Source organism: Lagopus leucura, unplaced genomic scaffold, assembly GCF_019238085.1.
Source record: "Lagopus leucura isolate 7727_CA_CO unplaced genomic scaffold, USGS_WTPT01 Super-Scaffold_100159, whole genome shotgun sequence".
Classification (NCBI taxonomy): domain Eukaryota; kingdom Metazoa; phylum Chordata; class Aves; order Galliformes; family Phasianidae; genus Lagopus; species Lagopus leucura.
Genome location: NW_024962335.1, coordinates 28011053 through 28038364, shown reverse-complemented (window position 1 = coordinate 28038364; position 27312 = coordinate 28011053). Strand labels below are relative to the sequence as shown.

At 40.4% G+C, this 27312-nt stretch overlaps 1 protein-coding gene across 10 annotated transcripts in view; it reads right to left on the bottom strand.

The window, feature by feature from the left end:
• SOX5 (SRY-box transcription factor 5) overlaps nt 1–27312 on the bottom strand; it is a 479987-nt gene that overhangs the window by 131452 nt on the left and 321223 nt on the right. For all 10 annotated transcript variants that reach the window (XM_042890060.1, XM_042890061.1, XM_042890055.1 and 7 more), the window contains 3 exons: nt 25496–25582; nt 12067–12239; nt 9562–9630 (listed from right to left, as the gene is read on the bottom strand). In XM_042890060.1, the coding sequence (XP_042745994.1) occupies nt 9562–9630; nt 12067–12239; nt 25496–25582 (329 nt within the window). The remainder of the gene's footprint in view (nt 1–9561; nt 9631–12066; nt 12240–25495; nt 25583–27312) is intronic.

Sequence of the window (27312 nt, the reverse complement as noted above, 5' to 3'; positions counted from 1 at the left end):
CCCCCCCCCCCCCCCCCCCCTTCTGAAGACAAGAAACTGACATATTTTAGCCTCTCCAAAGCACATTTCAAACCCATTTCAATAAAAATCTGAAAATAATCTTTAGATTTATTTACCTGTTATGCATTCTATTAGATTTTCTTATATGGAAGTTGGCCTAAAATAGATACTAAATACAGTATGTGAAATCAAAACTGAAACTTATGAGATCCACAACTCTAGAGTTTGTCTTTGTTCAGTACAGACTTCAAGTCAGGCTTTACTCATATTGCCTCTTCAGCCACTACCCTTCAAGTGCTTAAACTATTTCATTTACTGTTCTTACAAATACCAACCGTAAGTAACTGTCTTCCACTTTACTTTATACAATACAGTTCTGATACCTGGCAGAAAGTGAGTTTAAAAAAAAAAAAAGAAGTATTCCCTAGTCTCTTGTATGCTATTACCACCAATGGTGAGCTCATCTTGTCTCCTGAACTGTGCAGGGTAAGGCATAATCAGACGGATGTCTCAGGAAAATCCAAGGTAATGAAGACAGTGGTGTTGATTCAGTAGGTGGAACCACACTCTTCCCTATGAATCATTTTGAGCCATTATTCCGGCAAAGCTTGAAGTACTCTGTTTAGAATGAGCTGTCAAAATGAAGCCGTGACCACTTAACATGGCAAGAGATGAATCAGAAAAGCAAAGCATTGCCAGTAGAAACTAAACGCTCCTCAAATTTCTGCCGCTTAATAATGCAGGTATAGGAACTAGTAGCAACTCCAGAGTACCAAACATCTCTCACATACAGCCACTCTGATTACAGAAAGAAACATTTCAGATAGAAGAAGCTGAGCAGAATTAGATGCCCTAATGCAGAGCTTAGAATCATAGCATATAGACAACATTCTTTACACCAACACTCCTGGCGTTGCTAGGACAAGAGTTGCAAACCTGGCAACAGTGATGAGAACACTTCTTGTTTAAGTACTACCAGTGGACATGGGTTAACCCTGTACAACCCCTCAGCTCTGCAACAATGTGGTTGTGTTACTTGCACAATGTTTACAATGTTTACAGAGAAAGCTCTACTACATTACTTCCTATGATGCTTCCTAAGGCAGGTTGCAATATCATTGCCTCCAGTGGACCAGACAAACCCTGCAGTGGCTGTTGCTTCTGTCACGACCAGAATCAGCAGAAGAAAATGTACCCTCACACCTCAGTTCCTGTAGGCCACAATTTGATAATACAGTACTAGCACCAAACAGTATCTCAACAAACATACCAAAGTTCCATTTACTATTCATCCCATGTGTCACTGAAAAGCATAGCAACTGCTAAATAACTCTAAATAACCCATTTCTGATTTCAGTTAAAGCTAGGCAATCCCAAACGTATTCCATAACACTGAAGAGGAAACAAACAAGACCAGAATTTGGCAGTTGCATTATCTTTGGGATCCTTCAGGATGTCACACGATATGTAAACAAAACATTCCTTGGCCAAGAGGAGTGAAACCCCTCAATTTAAAGAAATCACTAGAATTATACTCCGATGTGAATTTTCAAATCTAGGTTTGTTTGAGGAGGGGGCATGAGAGCCTACAGTAAATGCTCTCAAATTATGTTGGTGAGTCATTTTGCAACTGGTGACCCTCATAACAATGTTCTCTCAGAGCCAACGTGATGCCACAGAGTGATTTGTCTGTTAAATTGAATCTTTGCCTCCAGATAGATAGATAGATATAAAGTTTATTTTGAAATGTCTCCTAGTGCCTCTGAGTCTGACTGATGTGAGATGTTATTTTGAACATGCCAAAGCATCTGAACGGCTCCAGTCCTTTCTTTTCAGCGTGCATTCCTTGATAAGTGGCAAAGCTTCCCACTTATCAGTCACTCAAAGTGACTGTGGCTGTCAGTTGTGTACAAAGCGCAATCAGTTTGGAAGCAGAGACACCAGCATTTTTCTTCTCAGCTTGAAGCAAACACGTTTTGACTGCTAGTCATTCAATTTTAAAGCATCTTCAATTAGGGGCGGTTGAAGATATAAAGAAAACACATCCTAAACACCTCCGCCAGCCAGCAGTAAAAAATTTATTGTTATCTTCTGCTTTACCTTGCTGCAGAGGCAGCAGTGGCAGCCTTTTTTGGCTTCACAAAAGTGCTCATGACTACACACACTCCATATGGCCAAGATCACAGCCATAAAGAGTTCACATTCAGCTTCCCAAGCCCCTTATACAAACTGCTGTGGTGCTTTCTGCTCCTGTACCTCTGCTGTGTAAATACCTGCATGGATACATGAACATAGCTCACATACACATGCATCCACAACCCCACATGTTTTGAACAAAAACATTCACAAAATGACATGCATGCTCTCTACAGCCAATAAAACACTGATGAAAACCAGTAAAAAGACCTCGGTAATATTGATTGGGAAGGAATTAAAAAAAAAAAAAAAAAGAAAGGAATAAGCTGGCAGAAAGGAGTAGCTGATGAGGAAAAGGGTGGGCAGCTGCCTATGAAAGATCAAAGTGTCAGGGAGCTGGAAATGGAAGAAAGGGGTACAAACTGTGGAGTGCCTCAGGGAGATGTTGAAATCGGAGAGTGGGTCTGAAAAAAGCCAAGGATTGGTAACACCAAGGATTGGTAACGCTGGAGAAAGCTTCATTGTCAGCAAGTGCTGTTTCAATCATCTACCTCAGCACAGGCCAAAAAAACTGGTTTTATCTGATGAAAGCATATGCTTTCAATCCCAATAAATTCAAGTTGTACAAATCTCAAACAGATTCTCCTTGCCTGCACTGGTGCAACTACCCCAGTCAGCAAGTCTGGATTACATAAGAATGTACGAAAAGCCTGAGACTGAAGAAGATGCCTGCTATAGAGGCCATCTTTGGGAGCATGGTATACTGGCAGAAAACATTCCTCTGCACATAAATAAGTGTAGTCTTTTATGTGACCTAACTTTTAGGGTAATGGAAGGAAGCGAAGGTTACTCTAAAGCGCATGCATCATATCCTTCAGCAAAACACATACGTTATTTGCTGAACTCCAAGAGCAATTAGCTCATTCCGACTTCTAGCCTAGATTTTTCTTCTCACTCCTCCCTTTCCCTATCTCCTCCTCCAACCTCATCTCCCTTTTCTTCCTTTTTGTTTTGTTTTTTGAATAATTAATTTCCCAGGGGCTTTCCCCTGCTCAAGGGACAGGCAAGTTATTCTGATAACTGATAGGACATCAGCTGCAGAGCTTTTGTGAGAAACAATTGTTTAGCCTCTTTGCAGGCAACCTCGGTTGTTTGGGAAGAGGTTGGAAAGTCATGGGAAAAGCTGCAGTGTGACTCCTTCTTGGGCCTGTCTCACTGAATTCAGTATGCCCATGTTTATAAGTTGCTGGAAAACAGCTGCTCCTGACACATGATGAATTTGGACAAAATGTCCCCAACCTATCTATGAGCCCAGTCGGTTTGACTGAGAAGTCACAGCTTGTCATATCCACACTTGCAAAAAACAAAAACAAAACACACACACACAAAAAACCCACAAGAATAAAAAAAAAACTGGCTCAGTGGACAGAGCCTGTTCCGAAAACATTTTGAAGTATGAGAAGGAAGACACTTTCTCACAGTTTCCTCCTGAAGAAAGGTCTCATTAAACTCCCACTAATATGAATAAGAGCCTTTTCACTAAGTTCAGTGGGAGTTGGATCAAGCCCTCACTTCAACAGCTTTATTGTCTAGGAAGGAAACCTTTTGTCCTCACCTCTCTCTGATATGCAAAAAGGACTCTAATTACAGAAGAATTAATACTGTTCTGCTGTGCAATGGCTTGCAAAGAGGTCGTAGCACCACGAAGCATTGCTCTGCTGTCACTGACTTCTGAGAAAACCAGAATTCCCAGGCAAATGATGATACAGAAGTAACAGACATTACTAAATTTGTAACCAACCACTTGTGTAGTGGTTGCTCATTTTTGTGTCTTGAATGAAGGATTCATCATGTATGACCCTTCAAAGCCTCCTAGAGAAATCTAGGTTACAATCACATAAGAAGTTAGGAACCAAGAAAGAGATTTCACAAGTCCTTAAAGCTGTGCTGAGCAGCTCTACTCTCTACTCCCTATAGGCACAAACCACTCCAAGTATTTAGCTCACACAGTGGCCTTGCTGGAGTTTGCTTTCCAGAAGGACACAGAAAATGAAAGGATGAGTGTGCTGTACAATTTAGAGTGCAAATCTGTTGGAGCAGAGAATAAATTTCCAGATTTTCTCGTTCAAACAGTCAAGTGTCTTCTTACAACAAGGAGCTACAGGTACTTTCTACAACTAAATTTCATCTGTTATCATGCTAATGAAAACCTCAAAGTTTTCTCTAAACAAAGAGAATGCAAACAGGTCTGAACAACAACCAGCCAGCTCTTGGTAAGAGATGATCATTAACCTGAGTAGTTCAAAAGCAACAAGTCAAAGCAACAGAAATTGTCTCCATAGACAACTGTGTGCACAAAATTATGGTATCTGAAGCACTCTAGAGGCAGGCCCTCTTACCGGTGCTTTGGAAGGCTGGAATCAAACCAAAGCCTCTTTGTGTTTAGAAAGTTCTGACAATAACAACTGTGTCATTTCTATCTTGGCACGTTAGGCATAAGAAATATTTTTCTGAACTTCTGCGTAACAAAGAAACCAAATCGTTTTTTCCTTACCCAAAAATATAGCTAGCTTTTGAAAAACAGATTTTGCTACAGTTAACCATCTTGCAGGAAATTCCAAGTGTTTGAGATTTTATTACATTCCAAACTGGAACAACACCTTAAACCAAACAGTTTAATAAGAATGGGAATATTCTGAATTGGGAACATATCAGCACAGCCAGACTTCTCCATCTACCAATGCAACTCAAGGGAAAAGGAATACTGTCAGCTGACAGTGGATGGGAAAGATGGAAATCTGGATCTACACGCGAACAGGAAGGCCTTGGAGCTGGGAGGACACCCAGAGCAGTTGAGGGATGCCAAAAAGCCAGGAAGCCTGTAATATGAAGAGTCACACAGTCTGGAGGGTGGTGGTGCCCACAGCCCATTTCAGACAAGCTGCCAGGGCCCTGCAAGTTTGGTAAAGCATTCACCCCGGACTCCAGAGGGCAGAAGCATACATGCCTAGTGCTACAGGGTGCTGAACTGTCTGCATGCCAATCTGGGTGGCAAGCAGAAGTTACAGCCTGCCCGACAGGCAGAGTGCTGAGGTCACCTTCAAATACTTGCAACAGAGCTTAGTCAGAATTCACTGGCTTTTCAGTCACATTTCCTAACCAGAGGTTTCCCATCAGAACATCTTCTGACAAGTCTCTGGTTCTGAAGGAACATACAAATCCTATATTAAAACCCCATGTAATTAAATGATCGCTGTCTGGCAGGACACATTTCAGACAGCACTCAGTACTTGGGCTAAGGGCATCATCCAGAACTGAAACAAATTAGTAACTGAGTACTGGCACTATTCAACTGTGGCCCAGTGTAGAGACACTGTAAAGTGGTGCTGCTTATGCATGCTGCTTCAAGATCTTAGTTATACATTATTGGCAACCTGGAGTGTTGCAAGATCTTGAGCTGGGCTCTCCAAAAAAAATTTTGACTAAAAATCAGAACAGTTTAAAAAACAACATTTGGCCTCTGTTTTGTTTGCCTTCTAATTTTGGAACTTGTAGTGTTTCATGGTTTCAAGTTTTGCCTGGAAATATGAGAGCTAGAAATTTACATTTTGAATAAATGAAAGCTGGCATTTTTGTCATCACATGACTTCAAAAGCTGGGGTTTGAGGAAAAAACATAAAACACTGTCAGGTCTCCACAAAATTGTGAGATTAGCAACATTGGTTTTATCACAAGTTAGGTTGCAAGGTTGACCTATTTTACCAACCACACCATACTGAATATGAATTGCCTTATGAATTTTAACAACTGGATTTCATTTATAGTTCAATTAAAATGACTTTTGTCACTGAGTTTCAAAACCATTCCTTCATTAACCTAGGCTAGTTTTTCTCTGAGCAAGTGGAAGATGTAAATTGTACCGAGGCCCCAAACTTTGCACTTTGGGGATACCCTTCAAGGCAACAAGACCACCTGTGCTCACTGGCTGTGTTCTGGGACCACCTTAGCACCACAGTAAAGGAACAACTAGCCCTCCTGATGGGGCAGCTACAGATCCCCCAGCTGATACTCACTGAAGAGCAAGAGCACTACAAAGTCATTTGTGGGCTCCCAGAAAAGACGGGAGACGACACTGTGAGGTCGCCTAAAGCCTTGAAGGACTAAACCAGATTTTGTCCAAGAACTTGCTGGACAGTCAATTGTGTCTACATGCTCTTTCCTCAGCCTGCATATCAGCACAGAGCCGTTGTGAAACACAGCCTGAAATCTTCAGGGCTGTTGGTGCATGAGAGCAAATGAAACAAAGTTTCAATTTCATTTCTGGTAAAATAATGAAACTGAGGTGTACAGGGCAGAAGATCCCAAATATTCTGCCAGCAGAAGCTACACAGAAAAAGAGATCAGAACTGGAGGCAGTGTGCATGGGCAACTGCATTCCAAAGTGGCAAAAAGATGGGAGAAAGCTTAGTTCAGTCAGAGAAACTCACCCACCCTCACAAACCAGGTGTAGAACTTTTTTTTAAAAAAGTAGCCAAAAATTATTCTAACAATATCCCAAAACATAAATATAAATCATGTTTTAGCATTGAGGTTATACAAATTCTTGACTTCAGCCTAATCAGCAACTTTTTCCCCATTTAGCATTACCTTTTACTTAACTCTCTACATGAAGACAACATGCTAGTCTTCCATGTTAGTGGAACTGCTTTCCAGCTACTCTGGAAGAAAAGGACTTGGAAAAGATGCAATGTCAATTAGACACTCATGTGCCAGGTACACATTTCCAAGCTCAAGTAGCTAACGCATCCTTTCCTTACAAGCAGAGAAGCAATTGAGCTATACTTAAACTCAGCATTTGCAGCACTGTATGTGTACTGGTGACTATATGCTGGAGTGGGGAGAAAGGGGAATGTTTCCAAGTTAGAGCACTTAGAGAAAAGAATCATAAATCATGGGGTCAGTCAGGTTGTGCTTTCTTTTAACCTTAGGGTATTATGTTTTCAATACAATATTTCAATAGCTTTTTTCTCTGTAATAATTTATCAGGAATTATGGCTACTCTTACAAGCTTAGAAAAAATTGGCTCAAGCAAAATGAATCCTTTGTCATAAATAGGTTGTGTTCATAACTGCAGCCTAATCATTCAATTGCACATAAGTCAAATAGTTATCCAGACTTTGTAGGAATATTTCCCTGTCAATAAATCTAACGCTATTTAAAAACTCTGGGCCAATGTGACAGCAGCCCGTTAGATTAATTAGGGCAAGGTCAGAAAACCTGAACTCACAGCTACATTCATGTCAGAGTTTTGTTCCACCCACCATAACCTGATTGTAAACTCACCAACCATTTTAAACACAGGCATGTTGGGGTTACTTCATTGTCTCCACTTATATATAAACGCAGATCTCTACTTTTTACTCTGACCACAAACAAATACACATGCAACTGAGAAGAAATGCACTATATTGAATTCACTGATGGTGGAGTTTTTAAATTATTTTTAAATGATTTCTTTTTTTAGAGACTTGACAATAGTTGGACTGCTACCAGGGTTCAAAAGACCACGAGACCATACATACAGTGCAACTGTCAAGAAGCAGTCAGCAAAATCCAAATTTCACTACAAATGGATCATCTCTGTGGGAGTGAGAGGACAGTATTGTCTCTCTGCCTGTTTAATTCTTGACCTTTATCATGTGACCATCCAAAAGGAGAGTGCCCAAATTTGATGGGCTTTGTGTGAAGTGGACCCTGGAGGTGAAATTCTGACCTTGACAGGGTCAATATTTCATCCAAAATCCCTTGGGATAGGCCTCCAAATCATGTCTTAGGCTTGCAGCTTGTATCAGATGATAGCTAGCTGACTTTCATTTACTCCTGACTTAGGTCAAACTTGGATCAGGGATCAAGAGATGAAAGGCTCTATATCTCATTATCAATAATCAGTGTTCTCCACAACCCTAAAAAAAGACAATACTTCATTCTTATCTACAAGACCTTAAAACTTAAAAGGGTTGGGGTCAAATTATGTTACTTCAATTTATTTATGTTCACTGCTTATAAAACAACTTCCTCTATCACTCTCATAGCTAAATGCTAAAAACACTTTTCTTGCTATTGTGGAGGTTCTGCTATTGTTCTTTATGAGCATTACAGACAATGCAATTAACAGAAATTAAAATGAAAAAAATTCTCCCACACACAATTTTAAAAGAGAAAAAAGAAGAGGAAAAAAAAAATCCACAAAAACAGAGGTCAAACCTAATCCAGGCCTTCTAACATCAAAACTCTTCTTAGCAAATCACATCTTGTATACATGTTGCCCTGTAACATAGGAGTGAAACTTCACCAGAAGTTTTTCGCAGTTACAGAAGTCCTGATACTGAAAAAGTATCATTTGAAATATTAGCCACTTTTTTGCTAGCACAAAGCTATGCAACTCCTCTGATTTGGCTGGAATTATGCTTTTGTAAAGCAGCTAAGGATATGGCTCATAATTTTAGGCAACTAATTCTAAAGCATTTTGGAAGGAAGATCCTGATGTTACTGAACAAACAGAACATAACATCCGCTTCCACACTGATTGCATTGCTCTGTAAATAACTGCATACTTAAAAAGGCAGAGATTCTACCATGACTCTAGATAGCTGTAAATGTCAGACCCCTTCTTTCTTATTTCTTGTAAACCTTCACAGACAAACTGATTTGCATTACATAGAGAACAAGGCTATGCATACGTACATGCAGAAGACAAGTACTGAAATATTGCCATGAAAAGAGACCTCCAAATGTGTCAAGGGAAGAAAAAGTTAAATAAAGTTTACTGGTTACAGTACATTAGAATTTTTTTTTCTCCTACCAGGAGTAAACACGTAGATGCCCAGAACCTACACGTAGATGCCTACGCTCCTAGAGAGCCCAGTTGCTCTCTAGAATCTAACCAACCTTTAGGCCAGTTTCTCACACACTTACTTCACCTAATATATTGAAAGTTTCCTGACTTTCAAGAAACTTGAGGCAATGGGAAGGAGAGGCTTGATTACAGATCACTGAAGAGAACTGATTCAGCAAAGCCTCAAAAACAGATTTGGAAGAGATCACTGCAATCCAATACACTTTAGCAATGTTTTTTGCCACCTGAAGAGCACTTTCAGAGGATTTCATCCTGCAAATCCTTGCTCACGCTACCATCTCCTCTCTCATCTGCTTCCCGATTCCTGTAGGAGTAGTGTTAATCACTCAAGGCCTCCCAGAAATTTTTTTCGCTTAATGACAGGTAACATCATCATGTGTTTCCATAAATAAGATGTAAGCCATCTGCAGAGATCCTTAAAGATACTGTGACAATAATGCCCGAGGGAAAACATGAGGGAACAGAAAGGAAGGGGTAAAAGGGACATGGGTGGAGATACAGTCTCTGACCTGGATCTGCTGCTGAAGAAGGTTAATTTTGTGTTGCTGCTGCAGGAGTTGCTGCTGTTGTCTTGCAATCTGTGGAAAAATTGCACAGAAGTAATGTGAGATATGCATCATCATTCCTAAAGTTGTTGCACAGCAAACTTTAACCCTGCTTGGTCCTATCAGCTGCTAAGTTAAGAAACCTTCAAGCGTGGGTGGCAGCAGCCTGGACTGCCACTGAGCCAAGGGGCTCATGCTCAGGAGCATTCATAGCAAACACTGGTGTGAAAGGAAATCTTACAAAAAAATGCTGTTATGGATGTTAGGAGGAGGACTGACAAAAATCTCTCTCATTACCAGAAGTGGTGCTGTTAAGTAAAAAAAAAAAAAAAAAAAGAAAAAAAAAAAGAAAAAAGGAGAGAATGGAAGCAGCTCCTCCCTGCTGAAGGAGGAAAGGAGGAACAATACTGGGAGAGAAGATGGAAAATAGTAGGGGAAGGCAGAAAAGGCAAGTAAAAGGAAGATGGACAGTAAAATTATTTTTATTCTTGGTACCACCTATGCAAAGTTTTCCAAGAGAGGAAATGGGACACTCAGGAGGCATTGGTGTATTTCACGGGTGTAGAAACAGACACAGAGAGACTGGAACAGGGTTTGGGATAATGACTGTGACAGTCAGCAGAAAGGAGCCTAAGGGGCAGAGCCAGTTACATGGCTCTACAATGAACCTGATTCACACAAGTTGATGGGGTAGTTACACACCTCCTCCAAAGTCATGTGTGTTTTCCGTAAGGACTTCCAACCGTTGCCTAAATGACTAGGAGTTGTAGCACAGATGTATTTTGCATATAGTGAAGGAAAAAGCAGGCAATAGTGTAATCAAATCAGAGTTCTTAGAGGATGAGCAAACATAAACCATGATATGTCTCAAATTGAAAAAGCAAACTCCTGAAAATTTTCATCTGAGTCATCACAAAAGCTCTGCTCTCATGAATAGCTAGCACAGCAGTACAAACATTAAGGAGTATTGCTATTCTCCTGTGGAATGTGTACACATCTCAGGGTCAGATGGGAACTTATATACACTTACTGGGAGGAATTTTGTGCATTCTTCCTCTCAGGTGCTTTCTTTCATTTCTGTTATTAAACTATTAACGTAAGAAACACTCGTTCATAGCTAACTCCACATCTAAAAGATTGTTCTCTTTCTAGAGCATCTTTTTAAGTAACCAAATAGATTTTAATCAATATATTTTTAAGAGTTCATTTTAAATTCTATGCAACAGAATTATACACATTTTCTCAAATTAAAATAAATCCTAATAAAAACCCTGAAGCATTTTTTCCTTTATTTTTCCATTTCCTCCATTTTCTTTTTCACTCTGGGGTCATTCAGTCATCCTGTAGCAGTGATTTCTTTAATAGTTAGGGCAAAGGGAATACCTCCTGCAGGATGCCTTCTAATGGGGGGATTCTGCCACTTACACCCTCACGCCTCCCTCCATTTTCTCCATGCAAACAACAGTGTGATACAACTTGGCTGGTTTCACAAGTATGTCACTTTTTCTGCTCTCTGTGGGATTTCAGGTGCGAGGCCAAAATACAAAGCATTTAAGATAAAACTTTTAATAGAGAAAAAAGGGAAAAACAGAGCCAGAATATCTGAAGATGTCAGCAGTGCTTTAGAATCTTAACATTTGTTAGCTAACATACCAATATTGAAGTATGACAACCATGACTGAATGTGCAGAGTAGCATTAATTTTATTACAAGCTGAGATACATGCTCAGATAGATCAAATGCTTCCAGACAGGAGGTAGTAGAGTAGACTACTGACAAAATTTTAAAGAAGGCATCCAAGTGTTCTCTGTTCAGGTAAAGAAATGGGCATCCATTTCCATTAAAATTCACATGGTACAGATTTGTTAGAAAAGTTGTGGTTTTGCATAAAATAAAATGTGTCAGTGTGTTCGCAACGGAACTGTTCGTGTCCAAAGGCACGTTTATGTTTTCAGTGGAGGGAATATTTGCAAGAACTGAAAATCAAGCCTCTCAAGTGTAGAAGAAAAAACGTCAAATTTCTTCACTGACTTCATACTGGTCCCCAGTTTTTTCCACAATTGGCAATACAATCATTTCATTTGCCTCATTACAACCCAAATGCTACCTATTGAACACCACTGAATACAAGTAGCACTTGATATTTTGTAGGAGTACTGAATTTGCACACTTATTTACACATACTTAAAAGAAAACAAAACAACAACAACAAAAACTACTGGAAGAGAATACCACTGAACTGGGATATATATCTCTTTGAAAGACACAGTATTGTCTATTGCAAATTAAAGCAGCATTCCAATCTATTTTTGTTCACATTTCTTCACCTAAGAAAACAAATATTCAAGAAAAAAAAAAAAAAAAGAGGTGAATAACAACCTTAGGAAGTATAAAGCCTAAAAGATAATCTGCTGCGGAGACCTTCTAGAAAATGATTTTAAGCTGAAAGCCACCATAATAATCACTCACCTGTTCTTGTTGCTGCTTAGCCAGCTCCATTTGCTGGCGTTGCTTCTCGATCTGTGAGGCAGCCAGTTTCTTCTGTTCATCATGAGCTGCTAGCAGCTGTTCTCGCAAACTGGTCAGCTGATTGATCATACCCATGAGCTGCCTTTCTTTCTCAGCGAGGCTTTCTGGAGTCCCTGGGCATCATATGGTAGGGGGAAAAAAAAAAATGGAAAGACAAGAGAGGAAATTCAGAGCTAGTTAGGTTTTGCAGGTTCAGTGTAAGCAAAGTTTTAGCTGAACCAAAGAGCTGCAGCCCACTGCAATTTATGGCACATTATGGCCTGTCCTTCCTCAGGAAAATGAACCATGAAGGATAATTCCATATGCAGACTTTGATCCAGTGTCCCCCTTCAATATTCTCTTGCCCATTCACCTACTTTCTGCTGCCTATCAGCTCAGTAGGGGAAAAAATACTGCCTGCTCTGAGTTTCAAATTTTAAACCTTGTTTACATTTCACAGGGATCAAAATTAACATTTCCAGTTCTTATAAACTACTGAGTTTTCAGCAGAAACTTATAACTAAGACACTTGCAGAAACTGTAAGGTCCACATTAACCTCTCTTGTATATTTAGTGGAAAGCAGGGGGGTCCCCTTGGGGTGGGACCTCTCAGCCTCCTCGCTGGTACTCCCACAGCACACAGCCACTACATCATTCCCATATGTCCTGATGAGGATGAAGTGATAAAGTATTTAAACTGTTAAGGATGAGTACTGCTGCCCTCACCATCAATTAATATTTTTAAAGGAAAAAGCCTTGCAGAAACATATCAGAAGAACTGACTTAAGTGCAACTCACCATCTCTCATGCTTACTGTCACTAGATGCTTTTTAAAGGAGGACACAGACACATAAAGGAGGACACAGACACAGGAACTGACTAACCTCTATCTCTAAATCACTCAATAAAAAGCCCTCCTTCCACCCAGAATGACAGTGATTATAAGGGAAGGGAAGAAAAAATTCCAAGAAAAAAAGCTATGAATCACACACTAGAAACAAACAAACAAAAAAAAAAATGCACTATTAGTATATCTAGTATCATTATACTACAAATTTAAAAGACCAGAAAATATGCGTAGCAGCTAATCCACAGATATCTCCAATACCACCACACCCTCTCATATGAGTCAGAGCCATGAAACCTTTTTCAAAAAACCCTCAGGAAAGGATTAGGACCACCTATCTCTATGCCTCCTCCGAAAATAATCTGTGTTTGGGGACAACTCTGCCACACAAACCTTTCTATAATGCAGGAAATGCTCTTCTGCCAATGTCACCAATGCTCTCCAAGAGGAAAACAAACAAACAAACGAAAAAACCAAAAAACAAAAAGGGAGAGAGAAAAATTTGGCGACTACACTAAGCATGCTCCTAGCCAACTATCAGTCAGACATGGAAAAGAGCTACTTGTAATAGCTCATTTAGTCTACCCCCCTGCCAGTGCAGGAATGTTCTCTACAATATATTTACTACAGCTTTCGACACTGGATTGAAAAGTCTAAAAGACTGAATCATCTACTTCACGCTTTGGAAGACTGGTCCACAGCCCTACAGGTGTCACCTGTAGGGTTATTCACTTGATATTTAGTTTCATTTATATTCACTGAATTTCATCTTTGCACTCCCAAGCAGCATCCCATTTCCTACTTAAGCAAAATCCTTTTCACACATTTCTAGATAATTATATACATTTGGGAAAACACTAAGAATATATATTTTCATATAAAGGAAATGTAACTTGATCTCCAACATCTTAATAAAAAATGAATCTAGGTAGAAATATCCCTATTACAAAACAGAGGGCTGCAGCAGAACATTCTCTGTAGTAGGAGCTGGAAACTTGAGAGTTGAATGGAAATAGCAACCACAGGACTTAAAACTCTTCTGTTAAAGGCTGGGAGAATTAGAAAACTGCTAAAATACTAATGCAGGCAAAGAAAGCACTTTTTTTTTAATTTCAATAATTGGAGAGAATTGATTTAAGTGATGCATTTGCCACCTGGATGTATAATTAGTTAGCAGTGCTACTGCCACTCTTCTACCCTTCATACATTCTTCTCTAGGAAAAAGGGTATAGAGTTCCCAAGTTGCACAGCAGAACTACTTGAAAAGACAGCTCTTTCCTTGCCCTATCAACTGCTAGCAGTTCACTTCATTGTAATATTCATCTAATGACAACTATCAGTATATTCTCGCAGTACAGCACAGTGTACCACACTGAGATATTTGAAAAAAGAAAATATTTTCTTCTCAACTTCTATGAGGATTCATGAGTGTGAGGGAGAAGAAAATACAGAGAGAAAGGATACAACAGGTTGCTAGTTATAACCCTTAGTAGGGTTAGAAAAGTGCAATTGCTCTCAAATAATTCATTTGAGAAATGCAGTGACGCACATTGAAGATACTTAGCCAGTAGTGGCTCAACAGTGCATTCTGAGATCCCATAGTAGCTTTCGTACAGGAGTCAAAACGCATTCTGTAAAGCTAAATTAATTTGATGGGTGGAAAAACACTTCCACGTGTGTGGACTGACAGACAGATGGGTCACAGAGCTCCTCACAGCAGCAGCAGAAGACACCTCAGTAGTCAGTGCCATCCTCTCCAGCTCCCACATGCAAAAGCTCTCCACGCGCACCCCAGCAGCAACTTGGCACAACCAAACTGCATGGGCAACCTGCTAGCACAGCTCTTCTGTCATCTTGCTCCTATGGAGGAGCAAAAAGCAGCTTGCTTCCCTGGAACACAACAGCTAGACCTATGCTACAGGAACAAGGGAGAAGGTTTGGGTGAGTAACAAGTAGCCATGGAACGCTGCTGACAGCCAAGCCCAAGCTATAGGCGTACCATGGCTGTGCTCCCACAGAGAAACACAGAGGAGCTGATCTCCTCATTGTTACTATCTTTTGGAGCAAGTTTGAAATGCCCAGAGGGGATGCTTCATGTACTAACTTGGTATGTACAGTACCAAGTCTTTTGGCTTATCAGCTGGAGTGGGAGTAGTCTGGCAGAACCATTGTTTTTGTTGAACAATCTGAGACCATTAATAAGCTGGAAGGGAGAATTTATCACTGTCAGCTTTTAAGAAAATACTTCTTTGGAGAATACTTTGTGGAAAACACAGCTTAGCCACTTTTATGTGATTACCTTTCCAATAACTTTAATAACATTAAATTGTAATATTGAGTCTTCAAGGTACCTTTCCTTGCAAAGGAAGTACTCAGCCATATTGCCAAACAAGCAGCACGTTGGAAAAGATCAAAACTACTACCACAGTTAGTTTTGAAGGTTTTTTTTTGCTGGTGGCTTATAGAATTGTGAAAGCTAAAAAGAAGAAGAGTTTTTGAATCCGACTGTCTTGGTCATAATGTGAAGTGTTTGATATTTTGCATTTTGCCCTCACTATCTAGCACCTTTTCTGTAATTTCTTTTGTGGAAGGAGCTAACGAAACTGCAATTTATAATTGTCGTATATAAACGACTTTGTTTGCATAACAAATGAAGACCAAACAATACCCAAAAGTTATATACACAGTAGTGAACAGCTTTGATCACTACGAGACTATGAGTATGAACTAAAATGCACTACCAAGCACTAGCTGCCATTTTTATGTCCATTTCTCATTGCTGTAAATTATAGGTAGACAAGAAGAGCATGCTTCTGTCCTGTCACCACTCTGTTCTCTCTCTTAGCGAGTATGAGAAGATCCAAACTTTCACCATTTGAAGTGTCCTGGCACTTAAGGGATTTCCATTTTGAAGATTATGCAAGTTACACAGCAAAATACATCAGCATTTTGAGCAACCACAACAACAGTTGAGTGAAAACAGGTGCTTAATAGATGCTGCCCAGGAAGCTACAAGCTATCCCATGCTGCCAACCTGCCAGATCCTTGGAGGTGGTGCAGAGCTCAGCAAGGACAAGTCACAGCCCCAGCAGCTGCCTCTGGCCCCTTTGTCACTAAACTGAGAGCTGCTCTCTGCAGCATGGAGCTGGGGTTGGTTCTGGAGCTGCTCTTTGCTCTGCAACACTATTTGTACAACTGCAGTACTTACACTCTGCATTGCAGTATGACTAGGAGGTAAAACAAGAGCCTATCACTGCAATGTACAGCTTGACAGCAAGCTAGATCACTTCACACAAGTACTGAGCAAGGAGAGTGGCACATACCAATGGCTGCCTCAATAATTACTCCTGACTATCATCAGATGCGCAATGAGTAGATATTGCATATTTTGTGTTTAACAAACCTTTCACCCACCCGGCCACCCTGCCTTTCAGAGGTTGCTGTAGGCACTTGTTCCATTTTCTCTGTACTCTACCATTGCAATGGCAAAATGGGAGTTTCTCACAACATAGCAAAACAACAGACAACAGGCATCATCGTATGCACTACAACGGGAATGGCCCAGGAGAAGACGCTTTCCAGATTCACCATCTTATACCAGATGCACCATTCTCTACCACCACAAAAAGAGATCCAGAAAAAAAAAAAGTGTTTGTGGATACAACACCCGCAGCAGATGGCAATAAAAGAAGACTCAAATTAGTGGCATTCTGTATCGCCAAACCTAAACTTCATCTCAGATCAACACTATCCATAATAGTATTTCAATAGGAAAAGAAATTTACTCAAATGTGAAATAAGCTATTACACATTCTTAGTTCTGATTCACAGTCTCAGACTGGCAGTGACAGTAACATTTTAATAAACATTAGAATGAAGACACCAATATGACCAAATGACACACTTAAAGTGAGAAAACGAACAGGAGAAACCTTGGCATATTCATCCATAACAGAACCAAAGGAAAAAAAAAAAAAAAAAGGCAGAGAAACTCCTTTTGCAATCCAAACAGTAAATACTTTATCGTAATTTATTAGACAGAATGAGAATGTAAATGAGAATTTGGGAAAGCCAATATTTTCTTTAACAGGCACTCGAAGCATTTGTTGCAAATGCTGAAGTGATCAGGCTGTTTGCTCACAGCCAGCCCACAGATCTGCTCACAGCCATGCAGCTCCCAGCACATTCTACAAGGGGCAAAGACATGGCCAGGCGCTCCCCGATCTCTGAGCCATGTCACAATTAAACATCCAGGAATGTTATCAATCAGAGGCTTCCCTGCACACACACAGACAGTGAAATTCATCCCCCCAGTCAGTTTACTATCGAGGTAATTACATAAATAGCTTTTGAACTGTCAGCATCTGTCTTTCAAAGAAAAATCAAAGAAAACAATGTGCGAGTAGAAAGCCTGGAAGACACAGTAATATCGTATTATGTTCGTATCATTAACTATAGTTACAAAAGGAAAAAAAATCCTCCTGTATCTACAAAGCTTTGCAGAAGAAAAAAAAATTAAATGGAAATAAGAATATTTTGAAGTACTCCATGTTCAAATAATGATAAAATGTATAATAATAACTAGAGCACACGGTACAGAGCATTTTTTAATTTCAAAGCATTAGCTAATTGGTTTTCTTCAAGACTGTCAGCAGGTAGAAAGGTATGCATTACCTTTACGTATGAGAAAACAGAAGCTTTAAGTTTTAGAAAATTGCCTGAAGCCATTCTTAACTTCAGGGACTGTAAGCTGTTCTACTGCTGGCCTTCTTCAGAAAGGCCACAAATTTCTTTATGCACAGTATATAAATACTTGCATCTCTGCTTGACCCTTGATAGCAGCCAGGGTCCTACCTAAAGGAGCCTTGGGAATGAAGAACTCACTCTAACACTCTAACCAAGCAATGGGACTGCGCTGCCAACTTAGCTCTGAAGTTGCTCTGATGAAGACATAAGTACAGCCCATAAACCAGCCAAAAGCTGAGCCATCTCCAGGCATTTACTGCAGTGATGTATTTTCCAGTGAGATTTTTAAGGCCAGAGATGTAACAGTCTCAATACAAAATTGAAGGAGTCAAGAATGATCTCTCTCCAACTGAACAGCCTATTGATGAAGATGCTCTCAGAAGAGTTAAAGTTCTCCTAGCAATAACATTATTATATCTGAAAAATAAATAAATACATCCAGGCAGTTGTCCATAAAGGGAGTATCTTCTCTTGAGGGTTTTATTCCAGTATATTTTCTTGAGATTTTCATTCTCATTCCATTGTCAACTCTTTGTCTTCCCTCACCCCAATTTTACTTCTGCTCTGTCACATTAGGAATCCAAACGCACTAATATTCCGTCCCATAAGAAGATCAGGAAAGTAGAATAGAGAGGCTGCCTCTTCTAATGAAAAGCAAACTAATCTTTGTCACACCTTTCCCTGAAAGACCTACTTAGAACATGATATTAATTTTAAAGAGGAATATTCTCCCCTTGCTGCACAGGCAGACCCACTGCTGATGTCACCTGGAGTTGTATATGTGAGGCAATGGGGAGCTCCTGTTACACGCTTTCGGAAAAGGTGGTCTGATAACAGATGTAAGCAGCTGAGGTAAGTTCCGAATTTAAACTCTTCTTTTCTCTGTCTTGCAACAGTAATGTCAGATGTTTATGACCAAGCAGTGAGTACGTACTTGAAGTTCTGTATCAATATGGTACTACGGGCAGGTGTATTTGTGGGTGGACACAGGCAAATGGACATTTGCACATGTGCAAACTCCCTCGATGCTTCCCTAATCAATACTTCAGGGAATGTTTTATTAAAGACTGGCACACAGCTTTTTAAGCCAGTAAATCTTGGGGCTGCCAGGATGTAAACATCTAAAAACTGGCATTTTTCATTAAGCATTTAAGCCAACTTTGCTACACAATGACTGCCATCACTTAGAGCTACCTACCTTGCTAAATTAAATGACTTCATGTGATTGATATGGGAAGTCAGCTTAATAAAAGAAAACTTTCTGACTGCTTTTTACTCAGCAGGCTGCCACTACCAGAACAAACAAATAAAGAAAAAGCCCAGAATTCAGACCTGTTTGCCTGTACCCACAGATTTATGTAATGAATCTTTTTTGCTTGCAAATAGAAGTCCTTTTTAGAACAGCAAGTTCAAACGAAGTTACATATTTCAGCCTGTGGATGTAATATTTTAAGTTTCAATGGAAGACTTTGCAGAATGAATAAAAACAAATGATGAACAATTACCGTATTTTGCCATTACTACCCTCAAGAATTAATATTCTGTGGGAACAAAAACTTAGCTGTCTGCTCTGTAACAGCCCAACACATTACTGTTTCGCAATGCTGGAAAAAGATGTCAGTGAGCATTCTTCATTTGCTGTCATAAAAAGTTTTGGTACAGTAGACTGCAAACAAAGCCTGGTATTCAACCAGGTTAGTAACTTACTGTCAAGGTTATAAAAGGAATAGACAATGTTTGTGTTGAGATTATTTCTCAGAGGCTTTTCTTTGTTGGATTGCCTAGACAAGAAGCTAGGACTCGGCTAGAGAAACAGCATTTGCTAGAGGAATTGTATGCAGTAGCAGTATAAACAGTAAGAAATATGTATGTGTATTTGCTTTATTTTGACAAACTGGTAATTGTAGCTCAGCAACATTCATCTCCATCAGCACATCTTTGAGGTAATTTTAGTACAAAGAAGAACTGGTTTAATTCCCTTTTGTCATCCAGCACTCTGCATGATGTTTAAATATAGTGGTTTGGCCTCCACATGTTCAAACAAAATAAAGCCACTGGCATTTGCTACTTTAATTAGTTCAATTTTATTCTGTTTTCTCTATTAGTAATACTTTTAAAAATAAAAGTTGTAATTGTTCTGAATAGAACCTAATCTTTTTCCTGATCAAACTGAGCATCTGTAAGAAAAAAGAAACAACAACAAAAACCAAACAACAACAAAAAAAAAAACCACACACACACAAAAAAAAACCAACAATCTTGCTTTGCTACAAATTCTCATTTTTTTGCATTTTAGATGCTTTCCTCTAGCCCTCCTCTTCCACAGATGCTGCCCCCAACTAAACTCCCATCCTAGGGTCAAACAGGAGCAGCTTCATCCAGTCACAGTCTCCATTTCAGACTTTCATTTGGCCTGAATTCTGCGTTGGTGTGGCTCAGTTGGCACTGTCTGCTGCTCTGCAGTCTGAGAGTATCATATTGCAGTGTGATCAACCTCCACTAATTTCAGCAGCTGCCAAATTTCCTCTCGAAACGTAGGTTCCCCTGTGTGCCACTGGGCAGGTTCCCCCTCCAGCACTTTTGAGATATTAGCAAAGGACTAAAGCCCTCTGTCAGCAAATTGCCAACTATTAAACACCCCCCAAAAATACGCACAAAGAAGAAGGTTGGAATAAATATTGAATTTATCGCAGTTAAATGCCAACGACCATGCATGTCTTACCTCCTTCACTTATGACTTTCTCACCCTCCTTCTCTCCCCACTCCAAATACAATGCTACACTACCCACAAAAATTAAAATAAAATAAAATAAAAATCAACACATCCATATCTGACAGAAGTTTGCAAATATTTTTCAATCATTAATTTGCAAATGCAAAATTTACATAGCTCCCATGAAAGTGTTCGGCTTTCACGCATCTCCCAGGGATCTCTGTTTTATTAGTCAAAGGTTTAAACCTAGAGCATTCCCCACGAATAATCTCTCTCCCTTCTCCCCCGCTCCTTCCTGTCCACATCTAAATGCAAAATTCTTAGCTTTCTTGCCTTCAGTTTACAGATTATGAGATCCAACATGTCACTCACTGGATTACTGCACATAACCTGAGCACTACTCAAAGCTTACTTGTCTTCAACTTGTCCAGCGTTACTTAAATGGAATTATCCGTCACAATCCATATAGCGAATCTGCATAGCCCACTTATCTCAAGATTCTGTGTGTCACCTACCAGATTATCCGTTTTAATCCATACATTGAATCTACATAACATATGTCTTTAATTCACAGGCTCTGACGAGCTATAGTATCACTGAATGGATTATTTCTCTTTATCCATTATTGGCAGCCCTAAAACCATTGACTGCATACTCTCTCGTGCCCCATCATCCCAACATAGAGTAAGATTAGAGCCTGGGCAAACATGGCCCCATCATCCATCAGACACAGCGGGATGTAATACCTGTGCCGATACTTCATGTTACTTGGAGCACAGGTTCTCGAACAAAACAAGTATCTGTGTTATCGTGCATTAAAGATTAGGATTGGTAGGCTAATCTTGCTTTCAATTACACTCATAAATCTGGAGTTACTCCAGTAAAGTCTTTCAGATTTAAGTGGATACAAAGAAGAGCTGAGTTTACCCTAAAGACAAACCCTTTAACATTGAGCGCAGAAAATAGTTTGCCAGGCTTGGTTAGGAAGTAACCTGTACAACTGAGAAGGATTTTTAAACAACAAAAAAAATCAAGTTCAGGCTTGCCCAGTCTTTCTTGAAAGGTTCAGGCGCAATCACTATGAACAATGCCTTCACTTCAACAGCAAACCAACTCTGAAAGATTAGTGACAAAAGTCAGTTCAGCCTTTTGTTCCACACACCTATTCAAAATTAGCTAAGTGGGGTGCATACAAAATACGTATTTATATTTCTTGACAACCCTTGATAAGTGGGAGATGAACAAGATTAGCAGAAGGGCTTTGTGTACACTGGGGAAGTTTTAACGAGATTTCTCCTCGTGGCTGAAACTGTCTCACTCACATCCACAGCAGCCAGGCCAGGCCGCACATCTCGCCATGTACCCAGAGGCCAGCAGCCGTCTCCAAAGCCTGCTCTTGGGCCTTGTCTGAGCAGTGAAACTCAAATCCCACAGTTGTTTCTAACTACGGGTATGGCCACTGATAGCAAAGAGCCATCTCTCAGTGGTCCACCCTGCACGTTGCACCTCCTGCAGTCAGTAACTTCGCTTTGGAGGAAAGCAACTACTGTCACCTCGCAGATCCCAAACAGCAGCAGGCTCTGCTGAGAGCAGGGAGGGCTGTAATTCTCTTTCCTGGAGAGCACTAAAGCTCTCTCTGCCTCACTGACTCCAATAAACTGCGTTAGCCATGAGCAACTCAGAGGCTTTTTGAGCCCCTTTCTTGAATACGATGGGTGTAAGTTCCAACATACTTTAACCAATTCACTATACAGTTTTATGGTTTTATCTTAATATATATCCACTCAATTACATGTTTTGTATGCTTTACTACAACAAGATTTCTTAAGAAATCTCCATTTCTAAACTGAGAGGCAGCCCTTTACTGCCTCTCTAAGCAAACAGAGCCATTCAAACTAAATTTCCAGATATGACAGGTTCTTTGCTCAATTGTAAGGGCATTCCCTTCCTGTACCTTTTAATCAAGCCCTGGAACGTACTCTTAGTACTACTAGTACTTTAGTTCCTCGACATATGTAGATCCTTCTAACTAAGATCTTGAAGTTTGTAACTAAGCTTCTGCAGATACTCTCGCTTTTTCCCATTTTTAGAAGTGTGCAGCTGAAGAAAAGGGGGCTTGAAGTGGCTGCTGAAAGTAACAAAGCAAGTGAAGAGGAAGAACTGAATACAAAACTAAGGAGTCTGGCAACTTACTCTAACCATCCACAGACTTCCTTATCTTTAATAAAACACTATTGCTTTCTAACTTATAAGAAATAACACTAACAGAAAATAAACTCTTCATCTTCCTTTCTCTTAACCTCTACCAGCGAATAAAATTCAGTGTGAGTACACAAACTTGGGCATTAGCAATATGTAGTCCAGCGCTGAGACTTTAGCACATGACATACTAAAACTCCCCCAGATTTAATGAAAAACACAATGAAATTTTGAACAGTTATGTGGAAAAAACTATTCAGCGCATAAGACAGTTGGGCAGTGCAGATTCTAAGTGCTGTCCACATTCCAGGGTGTATTAACAATAAGACACCAGTTGTGCAGTGTTTCCAAATATCACTAATATAAAAATGAAAGAAAAAAAATGCAACTGCCAAGACAAATATAGAGAGAAGTTAATTAAAAACTCACAACTGGAAACCTTAATAACTGCACATTTGTATAGAAGGACAAAACCTTCTCTAGCCTAATATATGTGTGATTGTACACGCATACGTGACTACAGACCAGCTTCACTTGCACACCTTTCATGCTATCTCACTAAATACAGCTGCAATACAGCTGAGCCATTGTTCGTTTGCAGCTCATGGCTGGCGGTGCCATGAAAACCACATTCCTGGGCACTAAATAATCAGCCTTCGTGACCCCCCAAGAACCTGTAAGTCAAATTCATTTACCCCCAGAGGGCAATGCTCTATTGTATCCTCCCTCCTTTCCAGCCACCTAGGAACAATGGACAATAATTGCAACTGTCACGGCAGTCAGTAGGAAAAATAAACCAGTGCCTGTTTTCACAGCTTACTGCCAAACCTGATCCAAACACCTAATAACCATGCCCCCAACCACAGCACCACAGTTGCACTAAAAAGCGTCAGATGTGAGGCTTTTGAACAGAGCTGCAGAACAATAACTCGACTTGTGTTCAAAATATGAAGCTAAAAAACAAAAATTAAAGCAAAGCAAACTCTTCTTTGAGGCTGTGCTGTTGCTCCCCATCCTCCCCCCGGGCGAGACTGAAAGGACTGCTGAATTTCTTTCGTGCTAGCACAGAGCTGCCTCCGCTGCTTTCAAGTTTAACTTGTGAGAGAGAGGAAGGGAGAAAAAAAGATTGCCCTCCAAGAGAACGAGATCACAGGGACCGGGGGGGGAGGGTGGGGGGGATGGAGAGCAGACTACTTCACGGTGCACAGCACTTCTCAGCGCAGCTTCACTGAGTGCAGGGGGAGAGCAGAACCACTGCGCGAACTCCTCCAGCTCCAGCGCAACAAGAGTTAAAAGAGGCTCCAGAAATCCTGTGAGAACCACCGAAACACACCCAAAAGTGGCTATGAAAGCTGCCTCTGTACTTCAGACCTAAAACATTTTGAAGATTCGTCAGTCCATGGCAGCCGACGTTGTTACTTTAAAACAGTGTGCTTCCAAACAACAGAAATCCCAGGTACGCCCAGTGGCTACCCTGCTCTGTGCGCCTGGAGAAAATGTGCTCAGTGGGAATGAAGGACTCAGGGTTTGGCCCTCTGTTATAACGATAATATCACAGCCCGTTCGGAGCCGAAGCACTATATCCTATTCTAAAGTTATCCTACATATGTAGTGAACATACATTTTCTGAATTACAGCCTCCTAGGGAGAAGCTAGGGGAAGCAAGTGACATACTTTCCTACTTGTGTAAGTCAGCGGGCTAGAGCACACTAACACTGATGGCTTATTTGTGACAAGCTGGAAGGCACATAATTAAATTAACACTATCTTTGCACATTGACCAATGTGTTAACCTATCTGAGCACGTCATGTGGCAGTCTTTACTGAATACTGCCCATTTCTAGTGCAGACGGTCCATAAACCAGCCAAGCACGAGGTCTGGGAGCCTGTTTGAATGAGGATCTCTGCACTGGGGACTTTAGTAAACAAACAAACCAAAAATAATGGAGAGGAATGAAATCTCGTTTAAAACATAAAAGAAAGGCTTCATTTTAATCTCAATCTACTTCCACATTCCCAAAACAACACTGGCTTGGATTTTGCTACTGTAGATGTACAGTGATAGGAATGGGAGAAGAATCAGACCCACTGTTTCTTTTCAGAACCACAACACCTGCTCTGAAAACTGAAATTTTTGACACACAGGTATTCTGAGTCAGTTCCTCATCACAGGCATTCAGGAAGAACTATAAAAATATTAAATTACATGACAACAAACAACGACAGGTTCCCCAACATGACCTCACATATATAAAATGGGGAAACATTTTGGCAAAGCGGAGGCTACTGCTGCTGGAGAGTGGTCAAATTTTGTCATTTTCCTTCTGGAGCATGGCATTAAAAGAACACGCTTTAGCACACAGATGTTGTACGCTGTCTTTTCAAATCTGCGCTGGCTGATTTCAGTACCTAGAAATATTGTAACACTAACTTTGGTGGTTTTTTTTTTTTTTTCTTCTTTTTTCAGTACGCTCAGAAAAGTCAAAAAAAATCTCCATCACCAAAATCTGTACAAACATGAACAAGGAATTCTGAGTACCCTCAGTACACTCAGAAGCCGAGTGCTGCTACGCTCTGATCCCACACATAAGCCTGCATTTGATAAGCGAATTTGCATTTTTTTTTCAGTTCAGCTGTAGCATCTATCTTCTTATAACAGAGAATGATATGTGCAACAATGGCTTTACATAAGTTCATTCACTTATGGCAATACAACATTGATTCGTGTATTTACATACAGACGCAGGGCATACACTTTATTTCAGCCTCGAATTACTATGCTTCAAGATGAGGGAAGGGAAGAAGAACAAACAAACAAAGTTGCAAAAAGCCCGTGATAAATGTATATTCATTCTCAGTTCGTTTTAGCACAGAAAGAGCATTACCTTTTATTTCTCCAAAGTTCCCTGATCCCATGGCAAGAAGCTTGTCTTTCCAGTCCTTTGATAGTAGCTTTTCAATACTGGGAGTTTCTGAGTGAAGGGGGGGAAAAAAAATGTAAGCAAATCAACATGACTGTCTCCACAATAGAACTCATTAAAAGTCTATCTGCTAAAAATAAGGCCAACCCTATTCTGGGCCCCAGTCGTAATGACTTCATCAACAAACTGATAAGAGGGGAGGAAAAAAAAAATGTGTTTTGTCACCTGCTGTTTCAAAACCATTAGCTTTTTCCTCTCGTGGAACAAAGCCATAGTAATTTCGTATGACAATGGGCACATATAAACCTGCAGTTCATTGTTTTTCAATTTGGTGAACAAGTTGCTGCTTATAATGGATGCCTGTCAATTTCTGAGTGTTAGTCTGTAGTCAAAAAATAATTATGTTGATAAAATGCAGAGTAAAAAGAGAGAGAGAGGGAGAGGGAGAGAGAGAAGCAAAGAATTAGCTCCTAAATCTGCTACATGTAATTATATCCCTCTGAGTGTTTACAATTACATCCACTTTATAATGTGTGTTTAAACATCGTGTGGTGGTAAGCATACTGTGGAAAGATTTTCCAGTAGCACGCACATTATAAATAATAATAAAAAGTTGAGCATGAAAAAAAAAAAAGCCTTAAAAGAGTGCAAAATCCAGAGGGAGAAAAGGCATCGCTTAGAATGGAAACCCATTATTTGCTCATTTCAGATTCTATCACTTCCTTTAAAAATAAAATAGACTAAAATATATTCCTTCGGTATTTTCAGCAAAAATGCAGCAAGGGTATGGACGGGTCTGCTATTTATGTCTGTAACTCTCGTATTCTGACCTCTTTTTGTGTAGAATTTTAATGCATAAGTAAATATAAATGCTAATAAAATTCAGAGGACATTAAACTCAATTCCAAACAATGTAATTGTATATTCTTGTCAGCATTTAGATGGGTACACAATTACAATAGCTTTCAATCCTACGATTAGCACTGCATTCAGTTAGAAAATGGAGTGTACTAAAAGATAAGTGTCCCAGTATGCGCCATCTAAATAACAATACCCACACTTATTATCTGGATCTAAGACATATACTGCTATTCTCCACATTCGTGTTTATGTGTATTTGTATTTGTTCAGGCGTTTGTTTACCCCCTACCAGGAGCATAAAGGGAGTACATGTTAACTTATCAAAGGGACCGTCTGGCCTAGAGACCATACAATTATTAGCAACTGGTTAATTTTCCCCACAGTAAAAACCATTACGGGGAACCTTCATTATCTCGTTTGGCTAATTCTGCCTACTTTCTTCAAGCCCCAACTTCGCGAGCGGCGGCGCGGGAGGGAAGATGCGAGCAGGGGCCCCGCACGGCGGCTCCCCTCAGCAGGCCTCTCTCGAGCGGCCGTCCCACGGGGCAGCGACGGAGCCCCGCTCCCACCCCATAAAGGGAGCCGCACCGCCAGCGTCTCCCGTGCAGCAGTATTTCCCCCTCCCCACTCCCCTCCCGCGACGTTTTTAGACACGCTGCAACGCTCACTCTCCCGTGTTCCCTATGCAACGGGATGCTTCCCGCTCGGCGGGGAAGGATTCTCCCCTCTAGGAGGGAAAAATTCACGAGGATTCCGAACCACGGCTGCAAGCTCTGGATATGCGACGAAATCGGAGCGGATTGCTGTCGGGAGTTGCACTGCGATTCTCACTCCCGTGCGGGGCTGGGGCGGCTGCGCCGCGCTGCAGGCGCTCGCACGCCTACTGCCCAAGTTTGTGCGTCGCCTGTAAACACCCATTT